The 14784-nt window shown below is 36.1% G+C and overlaps 1 protein-coding gene across 2 annotated transcripts in view; it reads left to right on the top strand.

The window, feature by feature from the left end:
- Positions 1–14784, top strand: part of USP32 (ubiquitin specific peptidase 32) — a 244812-nt gene that overhangs the window by 202606 nt on the left and 27422 nt on the right. For both annotated transcript variants that reach the window (XM_086686756.1, XM_086686755.1), the window contains exons 17-26: positions 2491–2645; positions 3891–3972; positions 5030–5104; positions 5873–6011; positions 6217–6322; positions 8595–8768; positions 9466–9640; positions 10330–10481; positions 11708–11819; positions 13223–13434. In XM_086686756.1, coding sequence (XP_086542882.1) covers positions 2491–2645; positions 3891–3972; positions 5030–5104; positions 5873–6011; positions 6217–6322; positions 8595–8768; positions 9466–9640; positions 10330–10481; positions 11708–11819; positions 13223–13434 — 1382 coding nt within the window. The remainder of the gene's footprint in view (positions 1–2490; positions 2646–3890; positions 3973–5029; positions 5105–5872; positions 6012–6216; positions 6323–8594; positions 8769–9465; positions 9641–10329; positions 10482–11707; positions 11820–13222; positions 13435–14784) is intronic.

Raw genomic sequence — 14784 nt, 5'->3', positions numbered from 1 at the left:
CATAGAAATTGACTTGGACACTACACTTGCAAATGCTTTTGAATCCTAGAACTGGGTAGTTATTGCTCTAAATTTATTCTTAATTTGAAATTTTTATTCCTTACTAATTAGTTCTGAAATCAATCATTAATCATTTTGAAGTTTGTAAAAAAGATGCTTTCTTGCTGTAATCTTATAACTAATCCTCTGATGTATAATTGGAGAAATTTGCTCTATTACTTTCTGTTAGGAATTATTCTTTGCTCACTGATGATTGTAAAAGATTTGCTATGCTGTGTGTTTAAAATTGATCATGGTTGGGTTTTGTTCTGCTGTAACATAGTTTTCATCTTTCTTCTTACTCAGTGTATTAAGGGTTATTTACTAGGCTCTTTTACTCCTTTTGAAGTGATAAATGTACAAACCATGTTTAAAGCCTTCAATGTAGCCTTTTTGACAGAGAAAGCTACAGAGGCCTTTGTTTCTTATATGATTTTTCAACCTATTGTAGGTGAGTGAATTCTTTTTGGAAGTTCTTTAAAAAGTGAATGATACCAATACTTTTCTCTGCTTTGTTTACTAGATGAAGACTTACATGCATTTAATAAGGGGAAAAAAGCTAAGTCTCCATTGAATGGGTAGAAAATTGCCTGGCATGTATACTTGTACCCTAGGTGGATTATATTGATATGCTAAGGGTTTTTTTGTTTTGTTTTGGGTTGTTCAGTAAACTATAACATGCTATATAGCTAGAGAGGACCATTTTAAGCTACAACTCTTGCCTGGGTTTTTGGCTGAAAAATTAACCAGGGTTTAGTAGATTGTTTTAGCAAACGATTTTTGACTTCCATAATCCCTTGTCATTTCATCCACCTTCTCTTTTGAAGTATGTGGTTAAACTTGATATATTCTTTCTTTACTTTTCACTCTTTTCCCTTGCTGCCATTGTTTTTGTTTCTTGAGCCCTCTAGGAATTAAAGATCATGTCTGCTATCTTCTTACTGGGCAGGCAGGCCATACGGTTTTCCTCCTACCTTTTCAGCAGGGCGATTTTTTTTTTTTTTTTTTTTTTTTTTTTTTTTTTTTTTTATTCACAGGAAGGTTCTTGATTTCACTTTTAACTCCACTTGGTAGAGTGTATGCCTACTTAGAATTCTAAACAAAAGTTTCTTATGTAATTGTACTAATGTGCCAGGTTATCAGGGCACTTAATGACTGAGAATGATAGGGTTAGTAATTCACAGATAGTTTATTTTAAGAAAGTGGGTCAGGGGGTGCCTGGGTGGCTCAGTCAGTTAAGCATTTAACTCTTAATCTTGACTCAGGTCATGATCTCACAGTTTGTGGGATTGAGCCCCACATCAGGCTCTGTCCACCCTGACAATGTGGAGCCTGCTTGGGATTCTCTCTCTCCCTCTGTCCTTCCCTCAGTTACGCTCTCTTGCTCTCTTTCTCAAAATAAATAAACTTTAAAAAAAGGGAGAAAGTGGGTCAGGTTGCTAAATAACAAAAATTCAACCAAGGAAATTTTAAAGATCTAATTGGCTTTATTAATCAATTTATGAATTTGGCAGCATCCCGTCTAGCAAGTAGTAGGGAGCTCCCAAGGGCTTACAGAAAAGGAAAGGTTTTTAAAGGTAGAGAGGGAATGGAAAAAGGGAAACTATTAGCAAAGATTCCACTGTTTTAGGCAAGGTCTCCCTCTTAAGGGGAATGGTAGGAGTCTATCAGTAAATTTCCTAGTACTGACAAAGAAATTCCTATGTTGACTGGTTAAAGGTTACATTTCTGGGGGTTTGAAACTGCAGTTAGGTTAGGTTTTAAGTCCTGGTTTATTGACTTAAGGCTTTAACCTAAGTGATGCCATTTTGGGCCAGTGGTTTTCTTTTCAATGAATCCAGTTAACTGTGGAATTCAAATCCAGTCCCATATTATCTTCCCCATTCTTACACTGAATTTTGGTTTTGCTATTGCATCATGTAACCCTGCCGAGGACAGCCAAGATACCAGGGTCAATTGTTGATACATGCCACCTTTCTTGGGATCCAAATACTGCCTGTTAATTTGGGCCTCTGATTTTGTTGCTCTTCCTTTCAAAGTTAAGACTGACTTTAAACTTACTTTAACACAGTTGGTCCCCTGTCTTCATTTTACAGCTTTATTTTAAAGCTTCTTCTTTTTTTTTTAATGTTAATTTATTTTTGACAGAGACAGTGTGAATGGGGGAGGGGCAGACAGAGGGAGACACAGAATCTGAAGCAGGCTCCAGACTCCAAGCTGTCAGCACAGAGGCTGACATGGGGCTCGAACCCACAAACCACGAGATCATGACCTGAGCCGAAGTCAGATGCTTAACTAAGACACCCAGGCACCCCTAAAGCTTCTTAATTTTTAAAATTATTAAAGCTATAATTCTCATTTCTCATCATTATTTTCTGAAATAGTCATTGCTGATCAGGGAGCTCTTTTTTATATCTGCCGTTTTCCTTATCATGATTACTATGACCATAGGAAATGTACCTTCTCCAAATGCGCCCTTAAAGCGGGTCTTAGCCTATACAGGCTGTTTTAGTCGAATGCAGACCATCAAGGAAATTCATGAATATCTATCTCAGAGGCTACGCATCAAAGAGGAAGATATGCGTCTGTGGCTGTACAACAGTGAGGTAAGTCATCTCCTGTTGTAAGTTAATTTATATACACATGTTGAAAAGAATCAAATGGTACAAAAGTATATAGTGAAAATTCTTTGTTCCCAACCTCTGACCTCTATCTCCCACTTTCCTCAGAGGCAGTGCTATTAAATGCTTATATGTTCTTCCTAATATATGCAGTGTGTTTTCAGATTATACTTTGAAATTGGATCATAAATAGTTTTAACCAGTTCTGTATTCCATTGTTCCCTCTTTGTAACATCCTCCTATGATCACCATTGAGAGACAGTATGGTATAATAGTGAATAGCACGATTCCTGGAACCACACTGCCGGGGTTAATCTTGTCGCTGCCACTTTAGCTGTATAACCCAGAGCAAGTTACTTAACTGTCTCAATTTTCTCATGAGTAAACAGGCAAAATAATAGATCTCGCTTAGAATTAAATGACTTAACTTTGTGAGCACTTTAAATAGGGCGAGCACAAACAAAAACGTGTAATTGTCCTGTATGATTTTATATTGTGGTTCTTTTTTTTAAATATTTATTTTTGAGAGAGACAAAGAGGACACGAGCGGGGAGGGGCAGAGAGAGAGAGGGAGACACAGAATCCAAAGCAAGCTTCAGGCTCTGAGCTGTCAGCACAGAGCCCAACACAGGCTCGAACTCACAAGCTGTGAGATCATGACCTGAGCCAGAGAGACAGAGAGAGACAGAGAGGACATGAGAGGGGAGGGGCAGAGAGAGAGAGAGGGAGACACAGAATCCAAAGCAGGCTCCAGACTCTGAGCTGTCAGCACAGAGCCCAACACAGGCTCGAGCTCATAAGCCATGAGATCATGACCTGAGCCAAAATCAGATGCTTAACCAACTGAGCCACCCAGACACCCCTAGTTTTGGTTCACAAACATGTTTACTGAATTTCATACCAGGTACTAGAGAAAAGTTCTGTAAGTGCTTCAGAAAATCTAAATCTCCATGAATTTTGGTTTGATTTATGGTGAGTCTTCTGATCTCCCCAAAATTCTGTTATAACTTTGTTTTAGAGACATAAAGTATTTGTTTATGAAGTTGACATTGTTTTTCTCTCATGTTGCCAACTAAATTATTAATATTTCTGAACAACTATAATATCCACATATCTGTCACATAAGTTATAGAACTTCAAGGATGTGTTTGCCATTCATTTTTATTTTATTTCCATTTTGTTTTAAATTTAGTAATCAATTTAACAAAAACATTTCCTCCTCCTTACCAGAATTACCTTACTCTTCTGGATGATGAGGATCATAGATTGGAATATTTGAAAATCCAGGATGAGCAGCATCTGGTAATTGAAGGTACAAGATGGAAGCATGAATCTATATTAGATTTTAGGGAAAGAATTTAAGGTTTAGTTACTCAATAATTCATTTTATAATTTTTCTAACTATTATAGTAAAGAAAAACTATTAAGGTCTTATGTAATCCTACATACTATCAAGATAGCTTTAAAAGAAAAATATGTCTACATTCATTGGCTGGCAATGGATGGAAATGGTGGGTAGAAACAAGTGAATTCGGTTATAAATTTACAAAATTTCTTAGAAATTTCAAGCTGCCTTTTTTGAGTTTGAGTAAGAAAACTAACTTTCTGGCACAGTTAGTGGCACAGGCTTTCATTAGTCATCAACACTGGTCACTCACCAACAGAGCTTACTTGTATATTCACATATACATTTACATAGTGGCATGCATGTGTCATTGAAAATTTAAAATGTATCTTTTCCCATCAAGATTTTTGGAAACATTGCTAGCTGCCTTTGTATTAAAATAGAGTTTTACTCTAACAGTTGTCACAATTTAAGAAGGAATTGTGATAATTCTAATGCATTGAGTTTAAGAGCTTTAATTACATTTATCGATACTTGAGTATAATTTTAATCCAGGCAGGTAATTGAGGGAATAGCTTACTAATGAATTCTAATTAAGTGACTGTAAAGTCCCCAATATAGAGTTGGAATAGTTTTAGAATCAATTACAAAATTAACCCCTTTTTTTTCAGTTTCTGGTTTATTTAGAAATAAACTCTTTTCGGGGCGCCTGGGTGGCTCGGTCGGTTAAGTGTCCGACTTCGGCTCAGGTCATGATCTCGCGGTTCGTGGGTTCGGGCCCCGCGTCGGGCTCTGTGCTGACAGCTCGGAGCCTGGAGCCTGCTTCCGATTCTGTGTCTCCCTCTCTCTCTGTCCCTCCCCACTCCTGCTCTGTCTCTCTGTCTTAAAAAGAAAGAAAAACATTTAAAAAAAAAAAAAAAAAAAAAAAAAAAAAAAAAAGAAATAAACTCTTTTCAAAAAAAAAAAAAAAAGAAGCAATTAAATGGATATAGATAAGAAATTAACACATTTTCTGTCTTTCCAGTTCGCAACAAAGATATGAGTTGGCCTGAGGAAATGTCCTTTATAGCAAACAGTAGTAAAATAGATAGACACAAGGGTAAGTCTCTGATGTATTATTTTTAAAGAGATGGTCTTAAAAGTCGTCGTCTTCTTCTTCTTCTTCCTCTGCTTATGCTCCTCCTCCTCCTCCTTCTTTTTTTTTTTTTTTAATTTTCTTATCTATTGAAGTGTTAACAACTTTTGGCCCTCTAGTTCAAAAGTGAACTAGTTCCCCTTTTACTTTACTTTTTCCTGAAGCATCACATTTTTTATAACCTCACAATTAAAGAATTTATATCTTTTTAAAGACCCGATACTAGGAGAGAATTGTTTGAATTCTAAAAAACTATCATAGCATGGGTGCCTGGGTGGCTTAGTCAGTTAAGCATCCGACTTCAGCTCAGATCATGATCTCACAGTCCATGAGTTTGAGCCCCGCGTCAGGCTCTGTGCTCACAGCTCAGAGCCTGGGGCCTGCTTCGGATTCTGTGTCTCCCTCTCTCTCTGCCCCTGCCCTGCTCATGTTCTGTCTCTCTCTGTCTCAAAAATAAATAAAAACATTTAAAAAAATTAAAAAAAAAAACTATCATAGCAGTTAGAATCATTGCTACTTTTAGATCACAAATGAACTTGGATTATCATGATTGCCAGTGACATCCCATGAAAAACCTTCTCTACTTTTAGCATTCCAAGACTGGATAAAGAAGTATTAGCTCCATTTAGCCAACTGAAAGAATTTTAAAAATCTTTGCATCAAATACAAGTAACTGTTTGGTCTGTGACATCTTACTATAGCCAAGCTTCTTTCTCATATTGTTTGTTCCAGTTCCCACAGAAAAGGGAGCCACAGGTCTGAGTAACCTGGGAAACACATGCTTCATGAACTCAAGCATCCAGTGTGTTAGTAACACACAGCCACTGACACAGTATTTTATCTCAGGGAGACATCTTTATGAACTCAACAGGTAATAATATTTCCTGATTCATTGCTCTCTCTTTATAATTTTGATATGAACCCAAAAGTCTTATTTGCCCTAGTTAGTATGAAATGAGGGAAAAGACATACTTGTTTAAAAAAGATATTTTGATGTGAGAAAATAGATGCTAGGCATTTCTGTGATTGTGATTTATGAGAATCTTTCGCAAAAATTCTCCTCTTTAAACTTCTAGGACAAATCCCATTGGTATGAAGGGGCATATGGCTAAGTGCTATGGGGATTTAGTACAGGAACTTTGGAGTGGAACTCAGAAGAATGTCGCCCCATTAAAGCTTCGGGTAAGCAGATTAAAATAATATGAAAGTATTTAAGTCCTAAGCAGTTGTTTAAGTAATTCTTTTTCTCCACGTGCTTTTTATGTTTAGCTTTTTTAGTTCTAGTTTAACTAATGTTTTTTAGATGCTTCACTAGACATAGATGTCAAATACTTTTACTTGTTCAGATGTATGCAAAATACTGGGAAACAAAGTCACAGTCTAAATTTGGAATGTCATTCAGTTTACTAATTTATCAGGTATCTTACTTGTATGTATAGTAAATCTTCCATTGTTAGTCCTTTACTATTAACAGTATTATAACTGCAAGATATACCTCTGAGTCTAGTTAATGATACTCCATATATTTTTGACATTACTAAAGTAATTAATTCTATCTGTAGAATTTAAAAAAACTGAAAGAATGTAATTACTGAAATTCATGGATACAAATTTTGCATTAATATCATATGTAGTAAAGTTAGGGTTATTTTTTATCTTTATTTAAAAACAATACAAAAACTTTTTAGTTTAAAATTAATAATCATAATAGCTAAAAATTTGACTACTTAACCACTTCCAGGCACTATTCTTTTTTTTTTCAATATATGAAGTTTATTGTCAAATTGGTTTCCATACAACACCCAGTGCTCATCCCAAAAGGTACCCTCTTCAATACCCATCACCCACCCTCCCCTCCCTCCCACCCCCCATCAACCCTCCGTTTGTTCTCAGTTTTTAAGAGTCTCTTATGCTTTGGCTCTCTTCTACTCTAACCTCTCTCTTTTTTTTTCCCTTCCCCTCCCCCGTGGGTTTCTTTAAGTTTCTCAGGATCCACATAAGAGTGAACACATATGGTATCTGTCTTTCTCTGTATGGCTTATTTCACTTAGCATCACACTCTCCAGTTCTATCCATGTTGCTACAAAGGGCCATATTTCATTCTTTCTCATTGCCACATAGTACTCCATTGTGTATATAAACCACAATTTCTTTATCCATTCATCAGTTGATGGACATTTAGGCTCTTTCCATAATTTGGCTGTTGTTGAGAGTGCTGCTATAAACATTGGGGTACAAGTGCCCCATGCATCAGTACTCCTGCATCCCTTGGGTAAATTCCTAGCAGTGCTACTGCTGGGTCATAGGGTAGGTCTATTTTTAATTTTTTGAGGAACCTCCACACTGTTTTCCAGAGTGGCTGCACCAATTTGCATTCCCACCAACAGTGCAAGAGGGTTCCTATTTCTCCACATCCTCGCCAGCATCTATAGTCTCCTGATTTGTTCATTTTGGCCACTCTGACTGGCATGAGGTGATATCTGAGTGTGGTTTTGATTTGTATTTCCCTGATAAGGAGCGATGTTGAGCATCTTTTCATGTTCCAGGCACTATTCTAATGATATTTTGTTTGTATTAACTCCTTTAATCTTCTAAATAGTCCTGTAATATAAAGCAATATTATTATCTTCATTTTATGGCTCAGGAAACTAAGGCTCAGAGCAGTTAAATAGTTTGCCCAAGATTACAAGATAGTAAGTCCTCAGAGTTAAACATGAGGCTATTCTGCCTCTAGTAATAAAAGGTTATAAGACTAGATAGGTTAACTGTAAAAGAAAACTGTAACAGGAATTTTTCAATGAAAGCAAATGCTATTTTAATATTTCTGTCTTGGGGTGTCAGGGTGGCTCAGTCAGTTAAGTGTCAAACTCTTGATTTCGGCTCAGGTCATGATCTCACAGTTTCGGGAGTTCAAGCCCCTTATCAGGTTCTGTGCTGACAGTGTGGAGCCTATTAGGGATTATTTCTCTCTCTCCCTTTCTCTCTCTCCCCCTCTCCTGCTCACACTGTCTCTGTCTTTCTCAAAATAAAAACCTTAAAAAAAAAAAAAAAAAAAAAAAAATATATATATATATATATATATATATATACACATACATATATATACATACATATATATATGTATATATATGTATATATATATATATTTCTGTCTTTACTTGTCTTAAATAATGTCTGTGTACCTAAAGAACTTTTTGCTTATATGATACTGAACTGGGACACAGAATTAGCCAAAATACTTTTTTGTTTTTCTTCCCTTGTTTTTTTTTTTTTTTTTTTTGTCATTTGAAATTAAGACACGAGAGATTTCATGATTATTCCAAATATATTTGCTGAAATGGAGGCAGACTAAATACTCTATCTTCTTATAATGCCTCTGATTGAATTATGGGGCATGTTCATTCCAAATTTTATGGGGTAGCAAATAATGAGTTTGATTCTGTTATATTTATAGTGGACCATAGCAAAATATGCTCCCAGGTTTAATGGGTTCCAGCAACAAGACTCCCAAGAACTTCTGGCTTTTCTCTTGGATGGTCTCCATGAAGATCTTAACCGAGTCCATGAGAAGCCCTATGTGGAACTGAAGGACAGTGATGGCCGACCAGACTGGGAAGTAGCTGCAGAGGTTTGTCGGTTTTGAGTTTCTAATGTAAGCAATAGATAAAATGTTCTGGCCACAGATGTGTGTTGTACAAGTTGAATGCTAACTAAACTATTCTGTGATCAAAATTTTACTATGGAAGTAAAAGAATTTATATTTCTCTGCTTGATTCTTGTTCAGTAATGCCAAAACAAGGCATCTTTAATGAAAAATTTTACATTGTAAACTTATGGGAAAGGATGCAGGACTTACTCAGTAGAACTTCAGGAGTCCCCATAATTGCTAAAATGATGTGTACAATGATGAATATGTATGTTTTATCTGCTCTTTAATGGACAAAGAACTTTAATTCTCATCATTGTTACCATGGTAAGAACAAAAGGGATTTTTCCGTCTGAATTTAATATCATTTAGGTTGAACAGAAAGAATCACATTCTAATCAAGAACTGGTTTTCTCTCCTCAGTAGGCCAGTACATTTTAAATTACATACTTGATTTGTAAATTTGCAGGCAGAAAGTTTCTATATCTTAAATGAAGATTAAGAATTATGTTCTTTTTTTTTATTGGAGTATAGTTGACATAATGTTACATTAGTTTCAGAGGGTTATATTCTTGGCATTTAAACCTAAAATATTTAACCAATTTATTTGAATTTATGTAGAAATAATTATTTTTTGAATTTTGAAAAAAGAAAGCTCTCTGATCTTTTTCCTTGCTAGGCATGGGACAACCATCTGAGAAGGAATAGATCGATTGTTGTGGATTTGTTCCATGGGCAGCTGAGGTCCCAAGTCAGATGCAAAACGTGTGGGCATATAAGTGTGCGATTTGACCCTTTCAATTTTTTGTCTTTGCCACTACCAATGGACAGTTATATGCACTTAGAAATAACAGGTAGGTCACAAAGTTCTGAAAATCTACTTAACTTCAATGTCTTCTACATTGATCAGGTAGCCTGAATTTGAATTTCTAAGTATAGTCATTTCTTTATACTGCATTCTCATAGGGGCACCTAGGTGGCTTAGTCAGTTAAGTGTCTGACTTTGGCTCAGGATGATCTCATGGCTCATGGGTTCGAGCCCCATGTCAAGGTCTGTACTGACATCTCAAAGCCTGGAGCCTGCTTTGGATTCTGTATCTCCCTCTCTCTGGCTCCCCCCCCCCCAAATAAACAAACATTATAATGTATTATCATAAAAATTGGTCAGCATGTTATAATCCAACAGTGTAATTTCAGGCAGGAACTCCAGACCCTGGAACATGGGACCACGCCTTGTGCCCATTGATACCTCTGTTAGTTTCAAACATGCCAGAAACTCTTTAAAATCTTACAAAACCACTCACACTTCTATATCAGATGAACATCAAAAAATAATGATTTCACTCAGTATCATCCCTGATGATACAACCATTTCTTGTAGTTTACATGTAAAATAAAAATTCTAGACTGAAACGTTTGCTGTTTCCAAGACACACACGCACACAGACACACACACACACACACACACACACACACACAGTAGAGCTTTCAGTGAAATGTGCATTATATGCATTATACCTAAAAGATGTTTTCTCTTTACTAGTTATTAAGCTGGATGGTACTACCCCTGTACGATATGGACTACGACTGAATATGGATGAAAAGTACACAGGTTTAAAAAAACAGCTGAGCGATCTCTGTGGACTTAAATCAGAACAGATCCTTCTTGCAGAAGTACATGGGTCCAACATAAAGGTAATATTGATTATTCTTTCTAGGATACCCTTGATTCCATCCTTTAAAGATCACAGTTTTCTCAATTAATTATTAAATGACTGAAGGGGATATCAAAACACAACAAAGAATGAACAAAATTTAACAGTTTCCCATCCCTGAAACTTTAAAAAGGGTATCTACCAGCATAAAGAAGTAATAATGATAGTGGCATTAAAAAAAAATTTTTTTTTAACATTTTTATTCATTTTTGAGAGACAGAGACAAGAGAGTAAGCAGGGAAGGGGCAGAAAGAGAGGTAGACACAGAATCCAAAGCAGGCTCCAGGGAGCTGTCTGCACAGAGCCTGATGCGGGGCTCAAACCCATGACCATGAAATCATGACCTGAGCTGAAGATGGACAACTTAACTTAACCAACTGAGCCACCCAGGTACCCTGATAGTGGCATTTTAAAAGAAGGGCAATATAAGCCTAGCGCTATCTGTATGGAGTAATCTAGCTACATCACTACAGTATAGATTTCCCCCAGTGACTACTGCTGCTACACTTTACAGGTTTTTGTATTACCACTCTTACTAGAATTCTTCCTTGGTTAAAGTATTTTACATATTTATAAATGTATGCTTTTACGATTTATTTATGAATATATATACCTGGCCTTTCAACACACTAAGATGTTAGAGAGCAAAGACAAATTGACATAAATCACTTCTTCGTGCATACCAGCTGGAGAAGCAAGCAATTTAATAAATACATTGCCTGGAACTAATATTACGCTATATATGTATTAACTAGCTAGGATTTAAGTAAAAGCTTGAAACAAAAATAAATAAAAATTAAAATTAATAAAATAATAATATATTGCCTACCCTCAATTGAACTCCTACCATTGATATTATTCATATTCATCTTTGGGCTTTCTGAACAAACTCCCAACTGATGTTTTCTCATGTGTAATGCAAAGGTAAGGTCTCTCTGAGGTTTGGGATTTAGATGCTTGAAATGAAGGACAAAACTTAAGCCATCAGTTATTCAAAACAACTTCTTTCCTATGGAATGGGATAACATGTTTTGTCAGTGAGGTTAGTTTTCAGTCAGTTTATCAAGCTTTCATCTTTTAGCTGTTTGAGAAAAGTTATTCAGTCATTTTGTTTGTTTTATTCGTGAAACCATCTAAGACGTTTGTTTCAAATGATTTTCCATTTTATATGAAACATTTCCTCCTTCTCATCCTCTTTTTCTGTAGAATTTCCCTCAAGACAACCAAAAAGTGAGACTCTCAGTGAGTGGATTTTTGTGTGCATTTGAAATTCCCATTCCTGGATCTCCAATTTCAGCTTCTAGTCCAACACAGACAGGTAAAATAGAACTAGTTATTCTCGTTATTTCGGCTTTAAATATTGGCCTAAGGGTTTATATTTATTTGGGCTAAGTATATTCAGGCAAAAGAATTTTGGAGACTGATGGAAACCTTGGTGATCATTTGGCTCAGATTCCTCATTTTTTAGATGAGGAACCTAAAATTCAGGCAATGTAAGTGACAAGCAGATGCTTATTTAACTAAGTCTACCACTGGAATTCAGATCTCTTAATTCTTTTATCTGATACTAACATGGCAACAAATGGTGTGAGAGATATATAATATACTATCAGAGAATAAAACAATAAACATGACAAAAAGAATCTATTTAAGTGGGGGTAGGAAATAACAAAAAAAGAATGTTTAATATGCATGTGGTTTGATATGGTTATCAATTAAATCTTTTTGACCATTAACATTGTTGGTCTATTCTTCATACTGCTTATAATTAGGTTTATTTCCTGACTATAAAGGGCCTCATAGAGAATGAGGCTCCTCTTATTGGCACTTAGTAGAGTATTGATAGTGGGTTGATGGATGATTTAATACTGCTTTTTTGTTTAAATAATCACTGTTCAATAGAACTGTCTGCAATGATGGAAATTTTCTGTAATCTTTTCCATCCAATAAAATATTCACAAGTCATATGGACTGTTGAGACTAAGAGAAATACATTTTTAATACAATTTAAATTTAAAAGGCATCTTTCATCATTTGTAACAAATATATCACTTTGGTTGGGGGGATGTTGCTAATGGGGAAGGCTTTGCATTTTTGGGGACAAATGCGAAATCTGTACTTTCCTCTTTATCTAAAACTAATCTAAAAAATATTTTTTAAAAACTAAAATGAAAAAAAAAAAAGGAACATCTAGCTAGACACTGTTGTTTTCAACTGAACATTTTTAGGGGAATAGAGAAATGAATTCATAGAGAGGGAAAAGAAAACAAGTGGCAGAACTATCTGTATGTTCAAACTATTTGTAAGAACAAAAAAATGGGATTTTCCATCTGAATTTAATACCATTTAGGTTGAACAGGTCTAAATTTAATACCATTTAGGTTGAATGATGCTGATAAAGATTCTTACAAAAATTTTACTTCTACTTTTCAGAAAACTAAAAGAAAACCAACTTTTTTTTTTTTTACTTATACTTCCAAGCAGTTACTTCCAGCAGTTATTCTTGCTTTGTCATTTCATCTTAAGTGTGAGTTATAGAAGTAAAATCTGAAATTAAAATCTTCCAGTCAGTCCAGAATTATTATTTGAACTATGATTTCTCCCTGTCCTTTGCTAAAAGAGACTCTACTACAGTGGTCTTGGTCCCCACATTATTTGAGAAAAGAGCAAAGATGAAAACACCACAAGCTTATGATGCTGTACTTATCTATGAATTTGTAGATTTCTCCTCTTCCCCATCTACAAATGGAATGTTGACCCTAACAACCAATGGAGACTTGCCCCGACCAATGTTTATACCCAATGGAATGCCAAACACTGTTGTGCCATGTGGAACTGAGAAGAACTTCACAAATGGAATGGTGAATGGTCATATGCCATCTCTTCCTGACAATTCCTTTACAGGCTACATCATTGCAGTCCACCGAAAAATGGTTAGTTTAAATTAGGCAACTTACTGCTCATCTTAACCAATGTCATTTGTGAAACATAGCCACTTTCTGTCTTTGAAGCCTCTTCATTGTGTTCACTTTCAGGGTGTTATTGTAAGTGATCAGAGCCAGGATTTAGTATCACACATGCTGGCCATTGTGTGAAATACCATTCCTCAGTGGCATCTGGGTGGCTCAGTCGTTTAAGTGTCTGACTCAGCTCAGGTCATGATCTCACAATTTGTGGGTTCAAGCCTGTATCAGCTCTGTGCTGATGGCTCAGAGCCTGGAGCCTGCTTTAGATTCTGTGTCTCCCTCTCTCTCTGCTCCTCCCCCACTTGTTCTCTCTCTCTCTCTCTCTCTCTCTCTCTCACACACACACACACACACACACACAAAATGAATAAACATTTTTTAAAAATTTGAAGTGTCATTCCTCACTCATATTAAGCAGCAACAGGATGGCTGCTACATCCAAATACTACTCCCTTTTTAAAAGTTTGTGTCTCCCATATTTTCATGTAGGCATGTACATCTTCTCTGCCATGTAAGCATGGATGTATTTGGAGGTTGGTTGGTTGGTTTTTTTGGAGAGAAACAGGAACGTTCTTGGGTAAAAACAAGTTTCCTAGGACTGCTGTAACAAATTAGCACAAATTTCATGGCTTAAAACAACAGAAATTTATTCTTTCATAGTTCTATAGGTATCTCAAGACATCTGAAATCACCAGGGCTGTGCTCCCTCCAAAGGCTTTAGGGGAGAATCCTTCCTTGCCTCTTCCAACTTCCATAGGCATTTCTTATCTCATAACTCCAATCTCTGCCTCCATCTTTACATGATCTTCTGCTTCTCCCTCTGCTGTTCACTAGTGAGATTTACTGATAGCACTTGTCATTAGATTTAAGTACCTAGAAATAAACTGCAACAGATACACAAGGTATCTATATGGAAAGCAATAAAAATATTGATAAAAATTAAAGAAGACTCAAATATTTGAGGGAAATAGACCATGTTCATGGATTAGAAGACCAGATATTTCAAAGATCTGAGTTCTTCACAAACTCATCTACAGATTCAGTGCACAATCCCAATATAAATGCTTACTATGTGTATGTATGCTCGTGTATGTAAACTTGATAAGCTGATGCTAAAATGTGGAAGCAGAGGGGCACCTGGCTAGCTCATTCAGTAGAGTATGGGACTCTTGATCTTGAGGTCATAAGTTCAAGCCCTATGTTGGGCACAGAGCTTACTTAAAAAGTAAAAAAATTATTCTCTCTCTCTGCCCCTCCTGTGCTCTATCAAAATAAAGAAACTTAAACAAACGGGGGGCGGGGGCACTGGGTGGCTTA

This window comes from Puma concolor, chromosome E1, assembly GCF_028749965.1.
Source record: "Puma concolor isolate L17-30 chromosome E1, mPumCon1.1.hap2, whole genome shotgun sequence".
NCBI classification, from domain to species: domain Eukaryota; kingdom Metazoa; phylum Chordata; class Mammalia; order Carnivora; family Felidae; genus Puma; species Puma concolor.
This window is presented reverse-complemented; position numbering and strand designations above follow the sequence as displayed.